Source organism: Euprymna scolopes, chromosome 37 (assembly GCF_053919585.1).
Source record: "Euprymna scolopes isolate OS-2025 chromosome 37, ASM5391958v1, whole genome shotgun sequence".
Lineage (NCBI taxonomy): Eukaryota > Metazoa > Mollusca > Cephalopoda > Sepiida > Sepiolidae > Euprymna > Euprymna scolopes.
In genome coordinates, this window is record NC_136518.1 from 10,670,838 (window position 1) to 10,692,505 (window position 21,668).

Here is a 21,668-nt window from a genome sequence, read left to right on the forward strand (position 1 = left end):
TCAGGATGTAATCGCTGAGGTAAGAGAAGTAATTATCTCTCCTTGCACGGAGAAACCATATAACATTCTCCGGGAAAAAGTCACAACTGCTGTAACGGTTTTCACACACAGGTGCATTTCGCAGCTGTTGGAGCAGGAAACTCTGGGTGATAATGTTAAAGAACAGTCGTCTGTTCTTGTAAGTGAGTAAATATGAGATGGGATAGCCGAGGATTCGAACTTGCGAAGCTAGATTTGGAATTGAGAATTCTGATCATAAGTTAAAATAAATATAACCCTAACCCCTCTTCTCCGAGGGCCGAGCCGCATCCGTCGCTATCCTGGTTCCCGGGAGCATACTTGTGATGTACTTTTGGCCGTGTTCGTCGCTCCCAGCTCACAGGACCATAGATGCAACCCAGCAGGGCTACATTCTTACTTGTCTAGTGGTGGACCCCTCAAGGGTGACCGGACTCTCACTGGTCACTGGAAAATATCCTTCTGCTGCTCAGGGCACGCGAAATGTGCATGACCCTAAGTCCATGTGGCAACATTGTCGATTTCGGCCGTCACTCTGGCTTCGTGCTGGACCCAGTCTGTCTCCTTCATCATCTGGCGTCAGGGCATACCTGAAACAAACTGCATTTTCATTCAGGCTGGCAAATCAGGAACCAAGGAAAAACTCTGGGACATTTTTGTATAACGAAACAAAATAATTATTCAGAAATCGTTCTACACTTGTTTAAAAGTCGAGTCTTTGATCCAAGCTTCATGATGCAGGTTAAGTTCCTCTAATTAATTTCCCAGCTAAGAACAAGAGCTTTTCAACTTAGCTCTTATGGATGTCCCCCCCCCCTTCCCACCGGGGTGAGAGCGATGTGGATGCCTTGAATGCCAGCTAGTCAAAAAAAAAAAAAAAAAAAAAGCACCAAGGACCCTAACTCCAGAAAGTCAATCGCTTTTATCAAATCAGAAATTCCTCCTTCCACCTTTTTGGAGTTATTCTTTCTTTTTTCCATTATCTTATTCTTTTCCTTCTCTCGTGAACTCATTATTTTATTCTTTTCATTTTCTCTTTCTTTTCTCTCTTCTTCGTCTTTCATGACCATATCTCTCCCTAGGTTCAATTTATTTATTTATCTGTCCGACTAACTTATCACTTGGCTTGATGGTCTGGTAGTTAAATACAACAGGTGGACCCAATGACAACATCTCACAGACACCAAAGCAGACCTTTTGAACCCAAGTCATTGTACCTGTCTCACTCAATTAGTAGTTAAGATTCATTTTTTTACCAAATCCAACTAGAAAAACAATCTCTTGTTCCACGAATCATATTATCAGATCTTATATTTTCTTTTCTCATTGAAATATTTACTCTTTTCTGGTGGACAGGAATCTCATAAACATCTGTTTTTCCTCTCCCATCTTCGCTTCCTCTATTTGAAAAGCAAGATCATCTGGTGTCACCAGGGATCTCGTCATATAAATACAGAATGTTATTGAAAATGGAATGTAGAATTACCATTGTTTAGTTCAGATAAAATAGTTAGATATCTGTTTATTGAAAAAGGAATGCAATGAGGAATTTTGTTACTGTTAAAGAAATGAAATTAAAATAAGGAATTTAAAAACGGACAATGGAAAATATTAAACATATTTGTAAAGTGGGTTAGGAAAATTAGGTTAGAGGAAGCATGTCCGGCCACAAGTATGATATGCACGTGTTGAGCATGCAATGAGGTCATGAGTTCTCAATATAGAGAAGAAGAGGAAGTGAGTCAGAGACAGAGCTGACATGGAACCTTGAAAGTGGAGGGGAGAAGAAAGAATCATGTAGAGACTTGAATTCCTTGATGCAAAGCCATTGACTGGTCGAAAATGGAATAAACGAATATCATCATCTTTTTGTATCTGCATCTTCGTATTATGTTATTCAACAGAAAAGGTATTGTGAATTTATATTATAAGAACTTTGTGAAAATCCTCATCTCAAAAATAGGTAAAGAAATATATGTGTCAATGTTATAGAAACACTCCCATTCACAGAACTGTCAAACAGTATAACTGTCAAACGCACTATCTCTCGGTCTATCTATCTATATATCATAAATCTCCTCTCATTGTGTATTACATGCCGTCGGCTTTCCTGTATTAACATGTACCCTGTCTCTTTATATATACAGAACTGTCTCTCTCTTTATATATACAAAATATATCTGCACACCAACATGAACACTCTAACAAGAACACATATTACATAACAATAATATGCTGTCCCAGTTCCTACAACATTTACAGAAGTTGACTGAGGGGGAAATGCATAAAAGCATTGCCAAACATATCTTTCTCCAGCATATACCTACACAATATAAGATGGCTATTGTTACACAGGACGATTCTATGCCTGTTGTAATAGCAGACCATATAGCCGACATCTTGAACAGAAAATTGAGCATTTAATTTTAAAAGTTGTGTAGAAAAATGCTAAAACATCCTTCATTTTCATAGCATTTTTCACAACACTGACTTTGAAATTTCACTATTTTTATAAAATATTCAATTAAAATTGATATATTTATACAAAATACATTGAAAGAAAAGTATATACATGAATTATAATTTTAATTGTGAATCACACCTAGCAAAATATCTCAACTTTTACTGCATTGATTAAACAAAAATTGTAAAAAAAGCTAATTAGCAACTAAGTCTTTTAAATTTCACAATTCAAAAAGATATGTGGAGATGTATTACACAATATAACAACTTGATACAAGTTACAGAACCATGTATTTTAATTTTTTATTAAATGCAATAATATAAACTGTTACAATAGAACTAAATTGTTCTGTATACTTTCCTTTCAAGGAAAATGAAGGTCTAATTTGCTGGCACAATGACTTTGTAATAATGTGTCTATGTCTTGCTTTCTGCCCATATACAACTTTTTGAGAAAAATCAATTAAATTTGACCAGTGTGTGGCTGCAAAATTGATAGCAGTAATCTTTTCATTTTCTTTTTTTGAGTTGTTCACTATTTCAGGAAAAAACAACACAAAAGAAAACAAAAAATTATTTGAAAACACTCATTTTTTTTTTAAATATTTTGCGATGTAATATGAATAAAACTAACTATTGTTTGGGTAAATTAAGAAAACTAATAAAATTTAATGGATAAATATTTATTTACCTAATGGACAAAATCGTTTGAATGCCTTCTTCTCTCACATCCAATTCATCTGAGTTTATCATCGATATTATATTTTCCAGAAGTAGTGCAAAAGCACTATATTTTGTTTAAAACAGTAATTTGGATTTCAGTTAACTGTTTTGTTCTCTGAATCATATTAAAATATACTGCTGTTGGTTAAAAAAAATAGTCGGTTTTGATTTCAAACCAACTAACTGCATACACTTGGATGATAAATTTGACCAAAATGTTAATTTATCATAGTGTTTGAGGATAGACAACTCTAGTCCATAAACACATTAATCTTGTGGCTTATGTTAGCCATCTTCCTTGATTCAAGGGCCCAATTTTCTAAGTTAACTTCTCAACAAGAAATGCCAACAGCATACTCAAAAAGTAGCCTTTGGTCTTCACACTTAAATTATTTGTTTCTTCTGCTGTCAGAATGGTGATCAGGAGGGATACTAATTTTTTAGAATTCTACTTGAAGCAAATCTTGATAATTATTGATACAAAGTTTCCCCAATGGACCAGTAAATGTTGTTAGGCTTTTTGTTGTTCCATCAATTAATTAATTTTAAAATCCCTGTAAATGGCAGTTCTTCTAGTGGAACCTGAAAATTGGAAAATTTGCATGTTTAATAATAGAGATAGATTACATAATAAACACCAATATATTATTTTATTTTCCACAAAAAGGAACATAATTGCAGGTGAATCTATAGAATTAATTTTACCTCCTTGTTAGGAGGACAAGTGCAGATTATGTGTCTTGTTTGAAAATTTTCTGTTTTGCACGTTACTGCAAAGTCATCACATCTCAAGACAGAAAGTTTACAGCTACAAGAAAATATATCAAATAGTCTGTCTAGCTGTTCCTTCATTCTTTTCATTTTGATTGCTACAAGAGATTTCCTGTCAATTTGTTTGACCCTCTTATAGCAAAATATATTGACCTTTTGTCCTATGTAACGTTCCCTTAACAAAGGCAATTGTGGATTGACTGGTTGCCGAATACTAATTATTTCCTTGGCAATTAACTTAGAAATCTCACTATTTTTTAAGTCGGGATACCTGTTTTCGAGGAAATAACTAAACTGGATGACTTGTTGTGAAGTTGGGGGTGCTGTTTCATCCAAATGACAAGGTGGACCATCAAATTTTGTGAACCACGGGTTAAAACTGAACATTGTGCTTTTACTGACATTCTAATCTGAAAAGTAAAATAAATAAATGGATTATAACTGAAGGAAACTGTATTAGGCTATCTTTCAGTTTCATACGTAAAGAAATAAGAGTTAGTTATAAGAAATAATGAAAAACTTTGTAGAGTTGAATTAGATGTATTGAAGAGAGAAGACCAAACTAAATCAGAGGCATAGCAGTGTTTAGTTTAGACATTTTTAGCAGATTTGGCTCCGCCTTCGATAACATCCATAAAGAGATTCATTCTTGCTGTAGCTGTGCCATTTTTAATGAGTGTTTAGTGTTTGAAAAACCAGTGCCTGTGCATCTTACTATGCTATTTTTAATAGTATTTTCAAGTTAAATTTAATTATGAAATTTTTGTTTATTAAATTTTTAGGTGAAAGTAAAGAATAGTTACAATACAACCTCCTTCCCATATTAAGAATGGCTTTCTAAATAACAAAGTTATTTTAGCACAATAACATAGATGCACAGTTTGCACATGTAACGAAAAACCTTTAAAGGAGTTTCCTTGTTTACTTGTATTAATCTTTGTGTGTTATCTGATTTTAAAACTATAATTTTAGAATAAAAACACTGCTTAAAAACAATTACTCCTTAATAAAAATACTTTGCAGAAAATTAGCGTCAAATTTTAATTTCTTTTATTTTTAAGTAGAAAAACTTGAAAATTTATGTAGTTATGTTTCGTAAAGAATGTGTAGAATAAAATTGTATGGACTATATTTTGTTTGTTTGTTTTAATATCAAACTGGAGTATTACCATATTTTAATAAAAATTTCAAATAGAATTTGACGTGAAATATTAGGTTGGTGCAAAAATAATGCTTTTGACATTCATTTGAACGTCAGAAAATGACATTGTTTTTGTGTCAAACTAATAGAAAAACAAATTAAAAAGATAAAACAAACATGTTTAAATTCACTTCAGACACTTGAAATATAATAATATAAATTTTAAACAAGTCTTTTTCGTTTTTCCTTTTCAAATAATTAAGCCTAAATCGTAATGTTTTCAAATTAAATAATAAACAAACGTTAATTTTCAATATCAATAACGAGTGTGTTTTGCGACGGTGAAATCTTAAATATTTCCATCCCCAAAAAGTTCCTGAAATGAAAAAGCGAACTTTGGTCGTTATTATTCAAAAAACATAATTTTGCCTTTACACTTAGTATTTATTTTATTAATTCATTATCCTCACTCATTTTATTTAAAAATGTAGTTCTAAATAATGATTCCATTTTCTTAACAGTACGGATTGTTTTGATGACGAGACGTTCTTGACAATTCACTGAAAAACTTTTAATCACTTAAATTTTTCAACTTTTAAAGCCATTTCCTCAAGCAAAGATAACGATTTTGAGAAAAATATTTTGTGTAGGTCTCTTCTATGTCAAACCCCCAACTATCATCACCATTGCCTCACCGGGGTTCCAAAATCAACCTGCCCTACTGCCACAACTGATATAATGTTTATTTCTTTCAGAGACCATGTTGTTTTTAGATCATTTTTTAGGTCCTGATATTTTGTTATCTTCTCTCGTTCTGCTCTATTAAGGCCAAAGTCGTTTGGAACTGTGACGTCGATAATGAGTGCAGTTCTTTCTATATCTGGCTTGATGGCCTTGTCTTTTATGTATCTGCCTGCCTGTATGTCTTTGTCGTAGAACACTGTCACTTTTCCATTTGATGTTATCGGTGGTGGTTCATGTTCCCAGATGTTCGACGACCTGTCTAGTTGCATCTCTCCACAGATCTTCCATGGCACACTGTTGCCATATATGGAATGGTACATCAAGCACTAGTCTTTTTCTATTGGATTGGATGGAAAAAAGTCTCTAACCCAATGGGTCTCACAATATCAGCCAGGGTTCGATCTGTCACATCGTCACATTCTTATGTTTGTTTCACAAATATTTTAATGTGACACGTGTTTCAAACTCATGACACGGGTATCCCTCTCCCAACATAAATACTCCTGTCTAACTTAACAAGTAACAAAATCCCTTTATTGTAAACGTCTCCTGATGTAAGTATACCTTCTATTCTGTAAGTTTTTTTTTTCCTGGAACTGCTAGACTTTGGAACTCCCTTTCTGTATTCTGCTTCCCTGACTGTACTAACATGCAGAAATTTAAATATACTGTGTACATATATCTCGCTGCTCAACTCCCTACTTAGTGTTTCTGTAGGTGTGGCTCCGAATTCAGAGTAGCCCCTTATATCTCTGTGACAACTTGCCTTGTTTGGGGTGAATATAAGGGGAAAGGGGAAAAAAATAAAGAGGGTCTCAATGGTTGCATAGTAAATCCAGGAACATGTCACATTAAAATATTTGTGAACCAAACATAAGAATGTGACTTTGTGACAGAGATCGGAGTCTGTTTGATATTGCGAGACCTATTAGATTGAAGACATTTTTTCCAGACCATATCTAATAGAGAAACTAGTTGTTGATGCATAGGGGAATGATAGATTTTTAGAGATTTTTTTTTTTACGGAAATCACTTCAGATAAGATCCACTTGATGTAAGGAGCTAAAAGAAAAAAAAAAATCACTACTCCAAAGTCAAAAACTGCTAATAAATAGGAACATCACTCATGAAATATAAGAACTAAAGGATAAAATAAGGGTAGCAAGAGTTACGCGGTTGTCAAAAGATTATAGATATCGAATATTGTCATGTGTGAGTATTCCTACAATGTGATAACAGGAACCTAACTCCCCTGCAGCAGTTTGGGCAATATCTTCTTTTATTTGACTCGAGGCAGTGCTCATGCTGTCGGTACCCGGTCGAATTTATACTTCACACACAAACATAGTTTAAGACACAAGAGCTTTGGGTGGTAAAGAGTTTGTTTTTTAATTGTACAAGTCAGAGGTTGTGTAAGTGTAGTCTAGACCTTGCTACCTGGTTATTCCCTAAGCTCAAGGAAACCTTAGAGGATATCAGGAGACAATTGAGGAAATGAAAGAGGTTGTGATCAGGGTTGCGGGGTCGGATGGTAAAAGTCCGACTCCAACTTCTAGAATTCCTAAGATGCCGACTCCGACTCCTTGACTCCTATGTGGAAATCTATTCTGCAGCCTCCCGCACCTATTCAGCATGCGTTTTATAATTACTTTTCATGTATATCATTTTTTACATTTAACATTCATTTGTATGATAAATATACTCACATATACACTCAACCAGCTTTACTTATTTTACTCGCATTAACCCCTAACAAGTCATATCACAGCTTGGACGTAAAAGACTACTATTTGGGACCATGTCTAGGAAAGATTAACAAGATGTTTGTTTTTGTTACATTTAAACTTCTGCATATCAGTACAACCAGGGAAGCAGGCAACAGGAAGGGAATTCCAAAGTCTAGCTGTTCGAGGGAAGAAACTATTAGAATAGAATGCTTTCTGGCATTTAAGGACAACAACAGTGAAGGGGTGAGATCTTATTGTTAAGCGGGTTTGTCGGGGATATGTACGTCTCGGGAGTACAAGTGAAACGAGTTCATCAGAATACATTCCATTAAAATATTTGTAAAACAGGCACAGTGATGCAACATTGTGGCGATGAGACAGGAGCTGGAGCTTAGTTGATAAAGTGGGACCGATTAGATTGACAACTCTTTTTTGGACTTTATCTAAGAAGAAGAGACTAGTGGTAGATGCACCAGCCCAGATGTGGCAATAAAATTCTATGCATGGGTGAATGGTTGCCTTGTAGAGGTACAGGATACTCTCAGGCGTTACTCGAGGAGCGCGGTTGTCACTGTCAAACCGATTGTCAACGTTGTATGAAAGGCATCTACTAATGCTGTAGACAAACAAAATGAACGAAAAAAGAAAAGAAAAAAAAATGCAAATTTTGATTTATAGAAAAGTTTATTCCCAAGTTTTAAACTTTTTCCAGTAGTCAAAATAATCCGACATGTATTTGTGTTTCAGCCAATTCTTATCCTTTTGAGCCTCTTTCATTTCCATGAAACGTTCAATCCGCCTCGCTTTCGTTGAATTACGCTCTTCATCCTGAAAATTGAAAATATACAAAAAGACATTTAAAAAAAAAAAAAAAAAAAAAATACACCTGATGAAATGATTTTTTTTTCTTCACAATTTCCATATCGCTTCCCCACGTGATTTAAAAAAATTTTTTTTTATTATTTTTTATTTTTTTTACATAGTCCAATTTTTGGCACATGAATGTTAAGCTATGTCTGCAACAACACACCGACTTTCTCACCCGAAGCAGTTCTTCTTTATCTTCTTCTGTTTATGGAAATTCCGTACAAAGCTAGACACATGAAGGAAGAAAGGAAAGTTCTTTTCAATTGTCTAAGAAGACAAGTTCTTGCTGTTAATGTCTGCTAATACCGAAACGAAACATCTATTCTAGTCGACACAAGGATGGAAAAATTGAACCACCACCCATATGACCATAATAGATATGGTAGGACTTGAATTATGCATGGCTGATTCCATAGTCTAGTGCTATTGTTCTTTATTTTATTAGCCATTTCAGTGGAGCAAGTAAAACATCACAATTTACATATATAAAACAACACACATTGTATATAAGTGATTTGTTCAACATGAGTGTGCGTGAGTGTGTCGTTGGGGTAGTATAGATAGCGCCTCTACATACCATTTCTCAAGTTTAGGATTTCAGTTTATACAGACTCTGAAGTCGCTCATCAAACAATGTCAGCGTTGGAATTTTTTTAGATGAGGATTGTTAACTTGTATTATTTAAACTGTTATTCTCATTTTATTTTTAATATTCACAATGGGTGCTTATACAGTTTAGCAAAGACATTAAAAAATGAAGATAAAGAAAAATCTCTACGACGTATGTGCCCGCTATGGAATGAAGTATTTATTAAAAAAAAAAAAAAAATCACTTAATTTGATCAAGCAATTTTTTTTTTTTACAGTTTTAGTGACAATGATCACAATGGAGCCATGTTGGCAATTCCAGCTACGAGGACGGGGGCATTAAAGTTGGTTGGTTGGTTGTTTTTGTTTTACGGCATATCAACCCTTTTCAGGTTATTTAATGCTGAATTCAAAGATTTAAAAAAAAAATTTTTTTAATAGAATATATTTGTTGTTTTCAAGTTGGTTTCTATTTAACCCATAGTTGGGACCCTAACAAATACTACCACTCTAGGTCAGACTGGACTTGGGAGCAATGGCAATTAAAGGGTGGCTCCACACTCCCCAGAGCCCGCAAGCTGGGGCCTCACTACTGGACATAGTTTAAGGTCATATCCAGGACCGGGCATTAAAGAAGATAATATTGAATTCTTGAATTTTTCCAAATAATAGATATGGTAGGATTTGAATTCTTCATGATTGATTCCATAGTCAAGTGCCATTGTTTTTTGTTTTTTTTATCTTATTAGCCATGTCAATGAAGCAAGTAAAAAGCCACAATTTACACACAGGGTGTCCCAATAAAATTATCTCAACTTGCTACATGAATACGCTATGCCACGTTTCCAAGAGACGTTTTAGAAATACAGAATGGCACTTCCAGCAGGATGGAGCACTTCGCCACTATCATCATGACGTAAGAGCATATTTTGATAGTCACCTGCAAAACAGATAGTTAGAAGAGGAAGTATTGAGTACTGTCCACGTTCACAAGATTTGACCCCCTCCCCCATGGATTTTTCTCTTTTTTTCGGGGGGATAGGGGAGGGCATATTAAACACAGGGTTCACACCACAAAACAAGCTACAATGAAGGAATTGAAAGCAAACATTGAAAGAAGATGTGTCAATATACCATTGAACTGATTAGGAATGTTTTCGATCCAATCAGTGAGTGTTGTCAGCTGTTCATGGACCACAATGGCCAACAATTTGAACACTTTCGATAATTAACTGGTTTCTATATTTGTTCACAGTATTTTGATGTATGAAACTTTTCTTTTTCATAATAAATGTTGGTTTTATGGTCATTTAAAGAGTGTATGCATTATATTGGGACACCCTGCATATAAAACACACATTGCATATAAGCGACTTGTTCAAAATGTGTGTGTGTGTGTGTGTGTGTGTATGCATGTAGTAACAATATTGACACATCGACGTACAAAATCAAAATGCGTAAACGCGTTTGTATGCCTATCGTCTACACATACAATGTCCTGAATAAAAACAAATAATTATATTTTGGACCAATCAGAAAACTTTTTTGATTTTATTTGAAATGATTTTTCTGGGAGCTACTAAATCCTTTAAAATCCAAATTTTTCTTCAACAAACCAGTGGAACTCAGTCGACCTGAATCTGCAGATCGGTGTCGCTGGTGCCCCACTGTGGGTGCTCATCTTTGCAACATTTCCTGACACACACACACAACTCAACATTATCATCTGCAAATCTGGATAAACCTTATTCATTTAAATATTTCCAATTGTTTTCAGTGAACTCCAATTATAATACGAAAACAAAAAAACATTGACTCTTACAAACAACTTTCAATGAATTATAATTTATTTAATTGAGCAGAGTTTAGAGTATGATTTCTCTGACCCCTGAAACTTACGGCTCTTAATTAATCAATCCAGACGTCCTCTAATGCCTCAGCTAATGAACCCCCTTGTTTTTACAAGAAATCTAAAAATATTCATGAACATTCTGTGTTTTACTATTGCTGTAAATCTTCCATTTTAAACATATATAAATGCTATATTTTTTGAATATATGCCTTCTCAACTCATTATTTTTTTTTGTTTCCCAAATGACAATGTCTCTTATTCTTAATATTTCAATATGAAACCCGCAAATCTTTTTCACTGAAAATATTTCTTTGAATACGGCTCATTCTAAAAATACTTCTCTCATTACCCTAAAGTATAACTCCAAACTGGTGTGAACATATCCCTAAAAACTAATGACTTCCTCTCCAGATGTGTGTTTCGTTGGGATAGTATAGCTAGTGCCTCTACATACCATTTTTCAAGTTCAGACTTTGATGTTGCTCATCAAGCAACGTCACTGTTCTCTCCTACTCAACAATGTCCCCAAAATATATTTACTTCCCAGAATTCTGAGACATCGAATTTTTCCCTGGAAATTAGACTCACCCACTTTTTCCTTTGGTTACTTTAGCACTTGTTATTTTGCCACGGCAAATCATAGTCAATGCAGCAAACGCATGCATTTAGAAATGATGTACACACCTGCTATGGAATGAAGTTATCATTAAAAAAAAAAAAAAAAAAAAAAAAATTGCTTGATTTGATCAAGTAATTTTTTTTTTTTTTTTTTTTTTAAAAAGGAAAATCAAGTTTTAGTGACAGTAATCGTGACAGAGCTGTGTTGGCAGCTATGAAAAGGGGTCCACTAAGGGAGATAACAATCTAAATGTTGAAGTTTGCGAAAACACATGAAATTCTAATAATTTTATGATTAAATTTTGAAACGATTTTTTTTTAAGAAAAATAAAACTGAATACTTAAAATTATTGAAAACTAAAAATTATCTCGTTAAATTTTGACAAACTTCAGGAATTAGATAGAGTTATCTTTGCTGGCGCCCCCACCCCCTTAATCCTCCTTGTAGCTGGAAATGCCAATATGCTCCATCGCAATTTGATTTTCCTCTGTAAAATAAAATTTAAAATATGGCTCTTTGATCAAATTCAGCAATTTTTGTTTTTTAATGATAACTTCATTCCATAACAGACATGTACATCATAGAGATTTTTTTTTATCTTCATTTTTGATGTGTTTGCTAAACTGCATGAGCACCAAAAAGTCTTTGCGGAAAACAAATGTTGATTAACTCAGCTTCATTATATATATATATATATATATATATATATATATATATATATATATATATATATGAATGACAGGTAGATAAAAAAAAAAAAATACTTTTATGCACTAAAGGTTCCAAAATAAGAAATATAACAAAATATTTCCTCCCTTATTTTTGAACTTTTGATAAATTAGTCAACATAATTTTTTTTTATCCTTTTGTCTTAAGTTTTATAAAAATCAAGCATCCTTGTTATCAAGCTAGAATCTAATAAAAAAAAATTTATATTCTTATAAGTAATTAATTAATCTTTCTTAGAACTGCACGCCTGTGGAACTCTGTTCCGCTTTCCTGTTTCCCTCCCGACTTCAACCTGGATGTCTTCAAGTCCAACACAAACAAATTCCTGATGAACCGCCCTCCTAAGTAATGACACCTTATCAATTCTCCAATACTATTGCTACACTATCTCATTGATTACTGTACACACAATAACCCTTATCCCCGAGTGGCCATTGGGCCTTGATAAGTGGTGAACTCCATGAAAAAAAAAAAAAAAAAAAAATTGCAGGGATCCACAAAAAAAATTTCAGATGATCTAACTTCCAGCCTTTTTATAATGCACTAGCTGGATGCCCGGCGTTGCCCGGTCATACAATACACGTAAACATGATATTTTAATTTATGCAGATTGTGTATATATTATTATAGATTTAATCCTCTATTAATTATTATATATTACGAGGAATAATCTGCCCGGTGGACTAATTCGCAAAAAAAAAAAAAATACTAATGATTATGTCGTTCATCAAATTCCGTCTGTGTTTGTTTACAATATCACAATATTTGGGCTTGACGATGAATGCCCTGGAAAACTCACTTTTGATTAATGTGTAGTTTTAATATATGCAAAAAAAAAAAAAAAAAAAAAAAAAAAAAAAAATGATTTGCGGCGATTTTAAATAGTACTCTTCTTTTCTCGTAAATTGAACACATTAACTGAAAAAAATTAAAATAAAATGGTGAGCTACACCCGGGCTTGAACAGGGGACCATTCAACCCATAGTACAATGCTCTACAACTGAGCTATAATATCTGAAGATGTCAAAAATTCTGTTTTTTTTATAAGAACAAAGAATTGGCTAAGATTTTATTATCTCCCTTGCTGGTGTAACTTTTAAAAATTTCGTCAAAATTCTTCTTTTAAATCTATAAGAATATCTGTAGTTGAGTGCTCTACCACTGAGCTATACCTCCAAATGTCAATTTTTTTCTTTTTTTTTTTTTTAAGAATAAATAATTTGCTAAGATTTTATTATCTCACTTGCCAGTGTAACGTATAAAAAATTCCCTTCTTTTTTATCTATAAGAAAAAAACTGTACTTAGGGTCGGATTTATTTTATTTTGGATACTTATCGGATGAATTTCTGTACAAGACATATCAAAGAACACTGCCAGACATATAAATTAGCTTTGTGTGAAATTTGCAAAAGATAGGCTCAACTGTTTCGGAACCTATAAGGAATGAACTCACACACAAACACAAAGTGATTTTTATATAATAGTAGAGATAGAGACATTATTGAACTAGTAATGTGATTGTCTGCATTATTTGGATTCTCCAGACTACGGTTCTCATCTTGAGTGTTATTTGCACAACGTTCCGACTGATGTAACCTCTGACCTTCTTCAGGCGTATAAGTTGCCATATTGGCAAAAGTTTTGTATTTAGGTTCTAGTTGAAAGTAAAAATAAAAAATATCCAGCATAACACTAGGGGATACTATTTCTAAAATATTTATGACAATTTAATTCTAACATCTAATTAAACTTTAGCTCCTTGATTGTTATAAATATTTCTAAAAGCTGTCCAACGCATGCCATCATGTACAAACGGATATCAAACCAAATACGGAGAAAGTTAAACTTACCACCGTCAAATAAGGGTTGTCCAAAATTTCCAGATTTTGCTTCTCACGCAAAGCATCTAGCAAAGCCAAACGCTTCATGTTGTCCGTAATGTAAGGGTAGAGTCGGACTTTACTGAAAGATAAAACAAAGATTAAAATTAAATAAAAAGTTTTTTTTCTCCTTTCTTCATTTAACATCACTTTTTCCCTTATTTAGAGGTCAGACGTTTCCCTTATATAGGGGTCAGACGTTTTCCTTATTTAGGGGTCAGACGTTTCCCTTATTTAGGGGTTGGACGTTTCCCTTATTTAGGGGTCGGACGTTTCCCTTATTTAGGGGTCGGACGTTTCCCTTATTTAGGGGTCAGACGTTTTCCTTTATTTAGGGGTCAGACGTTTCCCTTATTTAGGGGTCAGACGTTTCCTGCCATTAAGTTTATTCTCCACTTCTCGCAGGTTAATAGTCTCCAAATTCAAAATATTGATTTTTTTATGTCATCATAAGTCACATCTTCCATTTAGTGCGGATTACAAACCCACATGACTTGAATACGGTAAGTTTGGAAAAAGGAGTTAAAAATAAAAAATTATACAAAATATCCATGGACATAGTTCTGAGTCAGTTAAACCATAACTTGGCAGACCATATGACCCGGGTACCACAAAGGTGGTTAGAAAGAATAAAAATAAAATCTGATAATCAAACACATCGTAAATTTATCATTTGCTGGTATGAACCCCTGAACCCTGGGGCTATTTTGCGCTATTTCACTGCCTTCAGTAGTGTTTTCTTATAGTGAAGTGACTTATCACATCGCGGAGGAATCTTTAGTGCAGATTTGAAATAACAAGAAAGTTAAAAAAAAAAAAAAAAAAAAATGCGATTCATTTTTTTTGTGTGTGTTACATAATTTTTAATGATTTTAATTGATCTAAAAAATTAAGTTTTCACAAGTGGTTTATATTTTTTATGTTTTTTTGTTAAATACATTCAATTATAGAACTTGTGTAGTTTAACAGGTGCTTCTGCAGTTTAATTAGACGTTTTTTCCTTAAGTAGTGCGCTGACATTTACCAAATAGAATACCGGGTAACATTTCACAAAACCACATTTGTCCGCTAAAGATTTCTCCGCAATATGATAAATCCCTTTACTACGCACATGTGCACACGAACGGATCATGTAAGAAAACACTACTGAAGGCGGTGAAATGGCGCAAAATAGTTCCAGGGTCCAGGGGTTCATACCATGCAGATGGTAAATTTGCGACAGGTTTGATTATCAAATTTGTTGTCAAGGACCTCAAATACCACTAAAAAAACAAATTAGAGTGGTCAATGTTCTGCTGTAGCGTAAGATAACATTTATAAAAGTTAATTTATTTTACTAAACTCACGAAGTGCATAATTAAAATGAGTAAACATTCAATGAATAAAATTCAAGATGGCTGTCACCTGGAATTTCATAGCGCAAGTAGCAGCCTTAACCTTGCGATTAAAACTCAAAATCCCAAGGAAACAGAACGAACCGAGGCAAACTTGACAAGTAGGAAAATAACCAGCTTAGATGAGTAAAATAGGCACTTCTGTACAACAGTGCCATGAGGCGAATGCGTGTATTTTAGTTTCAAGAATGGCTGATAGAGGGTGCGTATCAGTCGAGCAGGGGTCGATAACTCGTACCTTTCTAAAAGTTCATGCAAATCTTTCTCTGAAAATGGATATCAATTCATTAAACCAACGCAAGATTATATTATTGACATCAGACCCTTGTAAGACTATAGAATTTTTACAAGCAAATAGATTGTTGTCCGCTGTGGAGTTCTGTGAATGTGGACGTCAAATGATTTTTGAAAGCACAAGAACTGTCAGGGACGGATTCCGCTGGAGATGCTGGTCTTGTGGAAAGAGATATTCCGTCCGGAATGGTAGTTTTTTTTCTAGGGGGCTAAAATTGACCTCACAGATATTATTTTCGGTACTCATGCACTTATTGATCCGTGCTGAAATAATAACGTTATTATTTAAAAAGCCATTCTTAATATGGGGAGGGGAGGGTGTTTTGTATCTATTCTGTACTTTAACCTTACAATTGAATAAAAAAACATATCATAAAACTTTAATTAAACTTGGAAATCCGATTTAAAAATAGCGCGGATCAGTAAGTGCATTAGCACCTTATTTTCATATATGTGGGCATATGAAATGGCCAGATACAAGGACGTTCGTAGAAAATGTCACTTTCAGTCCGACCACAACATAGCTGATTGGCGGATGTTTCTCAGAGAACTTTGCATGGAGCATTTTCTCCAACATCCACAAGTTCACAAGAAAATAGATGAAAGTTTTTTTTCACCGTGAAAAAAAGCATGGGACGTTTCAGGCGACAATTGTGGGTTTTTGGTGGCTATGAACCAGAGATGCTGCCACACTAATTCCATTAATAAAAGAATGAAAAATAAATAAATACTTCTATAGTAAAATTATATTTTGGGTACTCATGTAGAGAGTGATCTGTACTGAAATAATAACGTTATTATTTAAAAAGCCATTCTTAACATGGGGGAGGAGAGGGTGTTTTGTACCTATTCTGTACCTTACAATTGAATAAAAAAACATATAAAACTTTAATTAAACGTGGAAATATGATTTAAAAAATAACGCGGATGCATTAGCACCAACTATTTTTGTGTAATATATATCTATCTATAAAAGTGAACGTGTCTGTGTGTCTGTCTACATTTTCCTTCGCAATAACTCTGTTAATTTTAAGTCTACAGACTCGAAATTTGATATACAGGGTACTGAGATTTGGGAAAATCTATGTGATCGGTTTCCGGCCAGAAATTTGGCTGTTATGGGGTCAAAGTTCAACGATTTGACCTTTGAGAACTCTACCAAACTCCTCCAACAATTTTGGGTCTAAAAACTTGAAATTTTAGATATAGGTTCCTTAGACATGGATCTAACTTAATAACTTGATTAGAGCCCAAAGCAATAAATTTTAAGGGGTCATAGTTACAAAAATTGACCGTTTTTTTGGGTTTTTTTTTTTGCTCAGCATACATCTCCAAACACCCGGACACCCATGCTAGTATTTAAAATTTTTTTTTTTTTTTATTACATTTTCACCCCAAACAAGGCAAATTGCCACTTTGGTGTAGGGGGCAACTATCAGGGGCAGAAACTACTGGGGCACTATGTAGGGATTTGGGCAGCAAGATGTCGGTTCACGTTACACTTGAACTTCTGCACGTCAGTACTGTTGGGGAAGCAGGGACCTGGAATGGAATTCCAGAGTCTAGCGGTTCTGGGGAAGAAACTATTGGAGTAAAAAGATCTTTTACATCTAGGGATCTCTACAGTGTGGGGGTAGGATTTAGCAGCCTGTCGGGTTTGTCGAGGGTGCTCACGTCGTGGGGGCACAAGTGATTGCAGTTCGTCAGCATTCACCACTAAAATACTTGTAGAAAAGGCAGAGGGATGCAACATTTCGTCGATGGGACAGAGGCTGAAGCTTAGATGCCAGTTCAGAGCCTATCAGGTTTGCGACTCTCTTTTGAACCTTGTCTAGGAGCGAGAGACTAGTAGCAGATGCACCAGCCCAGATGTGACAGCAATACTCCATACATGGGCGAATGGTGGCCTTATAAAGGTACAGGATACTTTCGGGTGTTAGTAGTTTTCTAGCACGGTAGAGAGAGCCCACCTTTTTTGCAGCGGCCCTGGCAATGCCTTCAATGTAATTGTTCCAACTCATGTTTCCTGTGAACGTTAGGCCAAGGAGTTTGAAAGATGTACTCTCAGATAAAGAGTCGTTGGCCATTGCTATAGGTGGTAGAGAGGGTTTCTTGTAATTATTGAATGAAACTAGTTTAGTCTTGGCAGCATTGAACGTGACCAACCACTTTTGTCCCCATTCCACCACAGATTGGAGGTCTTCCTCTAGTGTTTCTGCCATTTCTTTAGAAATGTGTTCATTCGTCTTCCTGTCGTGCCTGCCATAGAGTGTAGTGTCATCAGCATATATACCCATCTCAGAGGCAATTTTGTCGGGGAGGTCATTTATGAATATCAGGAACAATAGAGGTCCAAGGATAGAACCCTGGGGCACCCCACATTTATATCATATTGTTTAGATGTACGACCGTCGAGGACAACCTGGATTTTTCTCTTATCTAAGAAGGATTTAATTATGTTAAGTATTCTACCAGTGATACCGTATGATCTAATTTTCCTGAGGAGACCCTCATGCCATACCCTGTCAAAAGCCTTAGATATATCTAGAGCTACCGCTCTGCCCTCCCCCGCTTTGTCCAGTGAATGGTATATACGTACAGAGATCACAGTTAGGATGTCTGCTGTGGAACGGGCTTGTCTAAATCCATATTGTTTGTCAGTCAGAAGTTTAGCATCTGTAAGGTGATGGACTAGAGTATGATTAATTAAGGTCTCAAATATTTTGGCAAAAAATGGGAGGAGGCTAATGGGGCGATAATTTGATGGGTCAGTCCTTTCGCCAGAATTCTTGAATACTGGTACAACAGAAGCAGTTTTCCAACAGCCCGGAAAGCAAGCTTCATTAAGGCATTTGTTGTAGAGTTTGGAGAGAACTGGAGCTACTTTGGCTGAGCACTTTTTTAATAGCACAGCTGGGATAAGATCGGGTCCACATGCTTTTGAAGTGTCAAGGTTTTTTATGATAGTATGCACCTGAGCAGGGGTGGTTTTCAGATCGTCTAGCGTGGCGTCTGTCCGCATAGGACAGTCAGGTAGGGGGTGGTTGGAAGGGTCCAATGTGGAGTTTGAGGCAAACCGACTGGCAAGAATGTTAGCCTTGTCGGTTGCTGAGGAGACAACCTCGTGATTGTTGGTTAGTGGGGGAATTGTTGATTGCCCATTATTTACTACACTGTTGTAGATTTTCCAGAAGTCTCGAGTTCCTAGTTTTTGTGCTTCGATGCGCTTTTTAGTGGTTTCCGTAAATTCTCTCTTAGCTGTCGCTATTTCTTTCTTAACGTTATTTCTAGCTTCTATATACTTCAGTCTGTTTGAACTGGACTTATGTCGGTTAAACCTACGGTATGCATGCTGCTTTTGAGCAATGGCAGTTGCGCAAGTCGACGTAAACCATTGGGGAGAGTGAGGCTTACTATAAAATTTCCGCATGGGAACATGCGCTTCGATTGCAGTTTTGAACCAGTCAGTGGTCTCGTTTGTACACTGTTCAGTAGGGAGAGAAAAAATATTTCTCAATGGGGCATCTCTGATTAGTTCCCTGATGGCTTCCCAGTCAGCCTTTTTATAATATCTCGTTGTTTTGAGCATCGACTCTTCAGTTTTGGGTCTAGAGTTTAGGGCGATTTCAACCATTATCACTGCATGATCAGCGTTCCCGAGTGGGCTGTGGGTCTTCGTTATGCAGTCATCGGGAACTGTGGTCAAAAACAGATCTAGAAGTGATGTGTGTTGTTTTTCCTGGTCAGGGAAACGGGTTGGAAACGTAACAATTTGTGATTAAACCTCTATAAATGTTTAATGTTTTTAAAATTATATATTTTGCTACATTTTGCTAAAATTATATTTTGATATATTTTTATACAATCTTATTGTGAAAAAAATTATATGTTGCTACATTTTATACAATCGTACAGAAAAAACAAAACAAAAAAAAACGGTAAACGTTTACTTTAACTACAACAGAACACCGACCAATAACATTTGTTTTTGCATAGGTTTTCGGGGTCGCTGACAACAAATCTGATATTCAAACCAGTCTCAAATTTACCGTTTGCATGATATTAACGCCTAAACCCTCGCACTATTTTGTGCCAACTTACTGCCATCGTTTATGCTATTCTTACATGATGCGTTCGCGCGTAGTAAGGTGACTTGTCACATTGCGGAAGAATTTTTAAGCAGACATTTGAAATAAGAAAGTTTTCAAAAACCACAAAATGTGTTTCATTTTTCTGTGTTACGTAGTTTTTGATGCTTAATTTTTTTTTTAGATTAAAAATTGATCTAAAAAAAATAAAGATTTTACGAGCGGTTTACAAAAGCCTTTTTCTTTTGGAGGGGGGGGGTATTTAATGATAGAACTTGTACAACATTTAAGAGGCGCTTCTGCAGTTTAATTTACCGTTTTTCCGGCGCCCCTCCCCACCGTTTTACCGTAAGTAACGCGCCGACATACACCGAACAGAAGAACTGTTTAATTTTTCACAAAAATTCTGTTTACATTGGGGGTAGAGCGGTGAGGGGCAGGGGGGTGGCGGGTGGTGTCGCGCGCGTATTTTAAATAAAAAAACATAAAACTTTAATTAAACTTGGAAATACGGATCGCTCTCTGCACTAGCACCATATTTTTTTATACAATAAATGTTTCGCTTTTCCTATATTTTTGTGTTATTTACTTCGATACTATATATTTTTGCATGAGACACGTGTTTATATTCACAGAACGGCCTGTAGAGGGCGTTTCTCATTCAAAGAACAGGAGTCGATAACTCGTCTCAGTCGTTTCATGGCACTGTCGTACAGAAGTACCGTAAAATAAATTAACTTTTTACTGAAATGTAATAAGATAAGAAACATTTTTAATGCCTACACAGATTTTTCTTATATTACCCACAAACCCTATTGGGTCTGTATTACTGTACACATAGATTCGAAAAAGTTGTCAAAAAACAAATATATAACAAATAAATGTTATCAAAGGCAAGATAAGTTACTTTTCTACCTAACTGGATATGTGTTCAGTGTTTTTATTTAATGTAACATGTTTATTCAGCTCGAAAAATATACTGTGTTTACCGATGTATTGGAAAATTCAAAATGGCGCCCGACTCTCTCTTTAACACGGTAAGTTTGGGAAAAGGTGCTATAAATATAAAACTAGGCAAAATACTGTTAGAAACTCGCTCAATATATGTTACCGTGACATAGGTTGACATATATTCGGTGGGGTTTTAGTAGTATTTTATCTAGTTTATTATTTATAACACCGTTTCGTAAACTTACCGTGTTAAAGAGAGAGTCGGGCGCCATTTTGAATAAACACGTTCCATTGAATAAAAAACACGAAAAATATATCCAGTTTGGTAGAAAAGTAACTTATTTTGCCGTTGATTTGTTATATATTTGTTTTTTGACAACTTTTTCGAATCTATGTGTACAGTAACACAAACCCACCCTATTTATTGACATGTAAAAAATACCGTTTAAATTGTACACAATCGTGCACGTTCTTCCTTAATCTTACAACTAACCCTAAGTCCGGTTGGTAATACAAAATAAAACACCGGGAAAAGGTGTGCGTGTGCGCGAGATGAATGTGGCAGAACCATTAAAAGTCAATTTATAGTCGACAGGACTCTTAAAGTTTGATTTCATCGTAATAATAAAACTTAAAGTAAACCTTTTAATACTTACCCTTTTAGTTTATGACCAGGTATATGGGAAAGTTTTTTAAAATAACAACATATCGTTGTGAGTCGCATTTTCGGTCTGTGTATGTCGAATTCGACAAGGTGACCTGATGGTAGAGCTATGCTTCAACTTTGACTTTTCGTAAATACAAATATCTTTGATTTA

The 21,668-nt window shown here is 35.0% G+C and overlaps 1 protein-coding gene across 1 annotated transcript; it reads right to left on the reverse strand.

The window, feature by feature from the left end:
* Positions 1 to 8,252: 8,252 nt before the first annotated feature.
* On the reverse strand, positions 8,253 to 21,664 carry LOC145261082 (uncharacterized). Its single transcript, XM_080119262.1, has 3 exons — positions 21,507 to 21,664; positions 14,094 to 14,205; positions 8,253 to 8,415 (listed from the first exon to the last, which is right to left on the reverse strand). The coding sequence occupies exons 1-3, from the start codon at positions 21,572 to 21,574 to the stop codon at positions 8,272 to 8,274; spliced, it is 324 nt and encodes a 107-aa protein (XP_079975388.1). The 5' UTR covers positions 21,575 to 21,664; the 3' UTR covers positions 8,253 to 8,271.
* Positions 21,665 to 21,668: the final 4 nt, after the last annotated feature.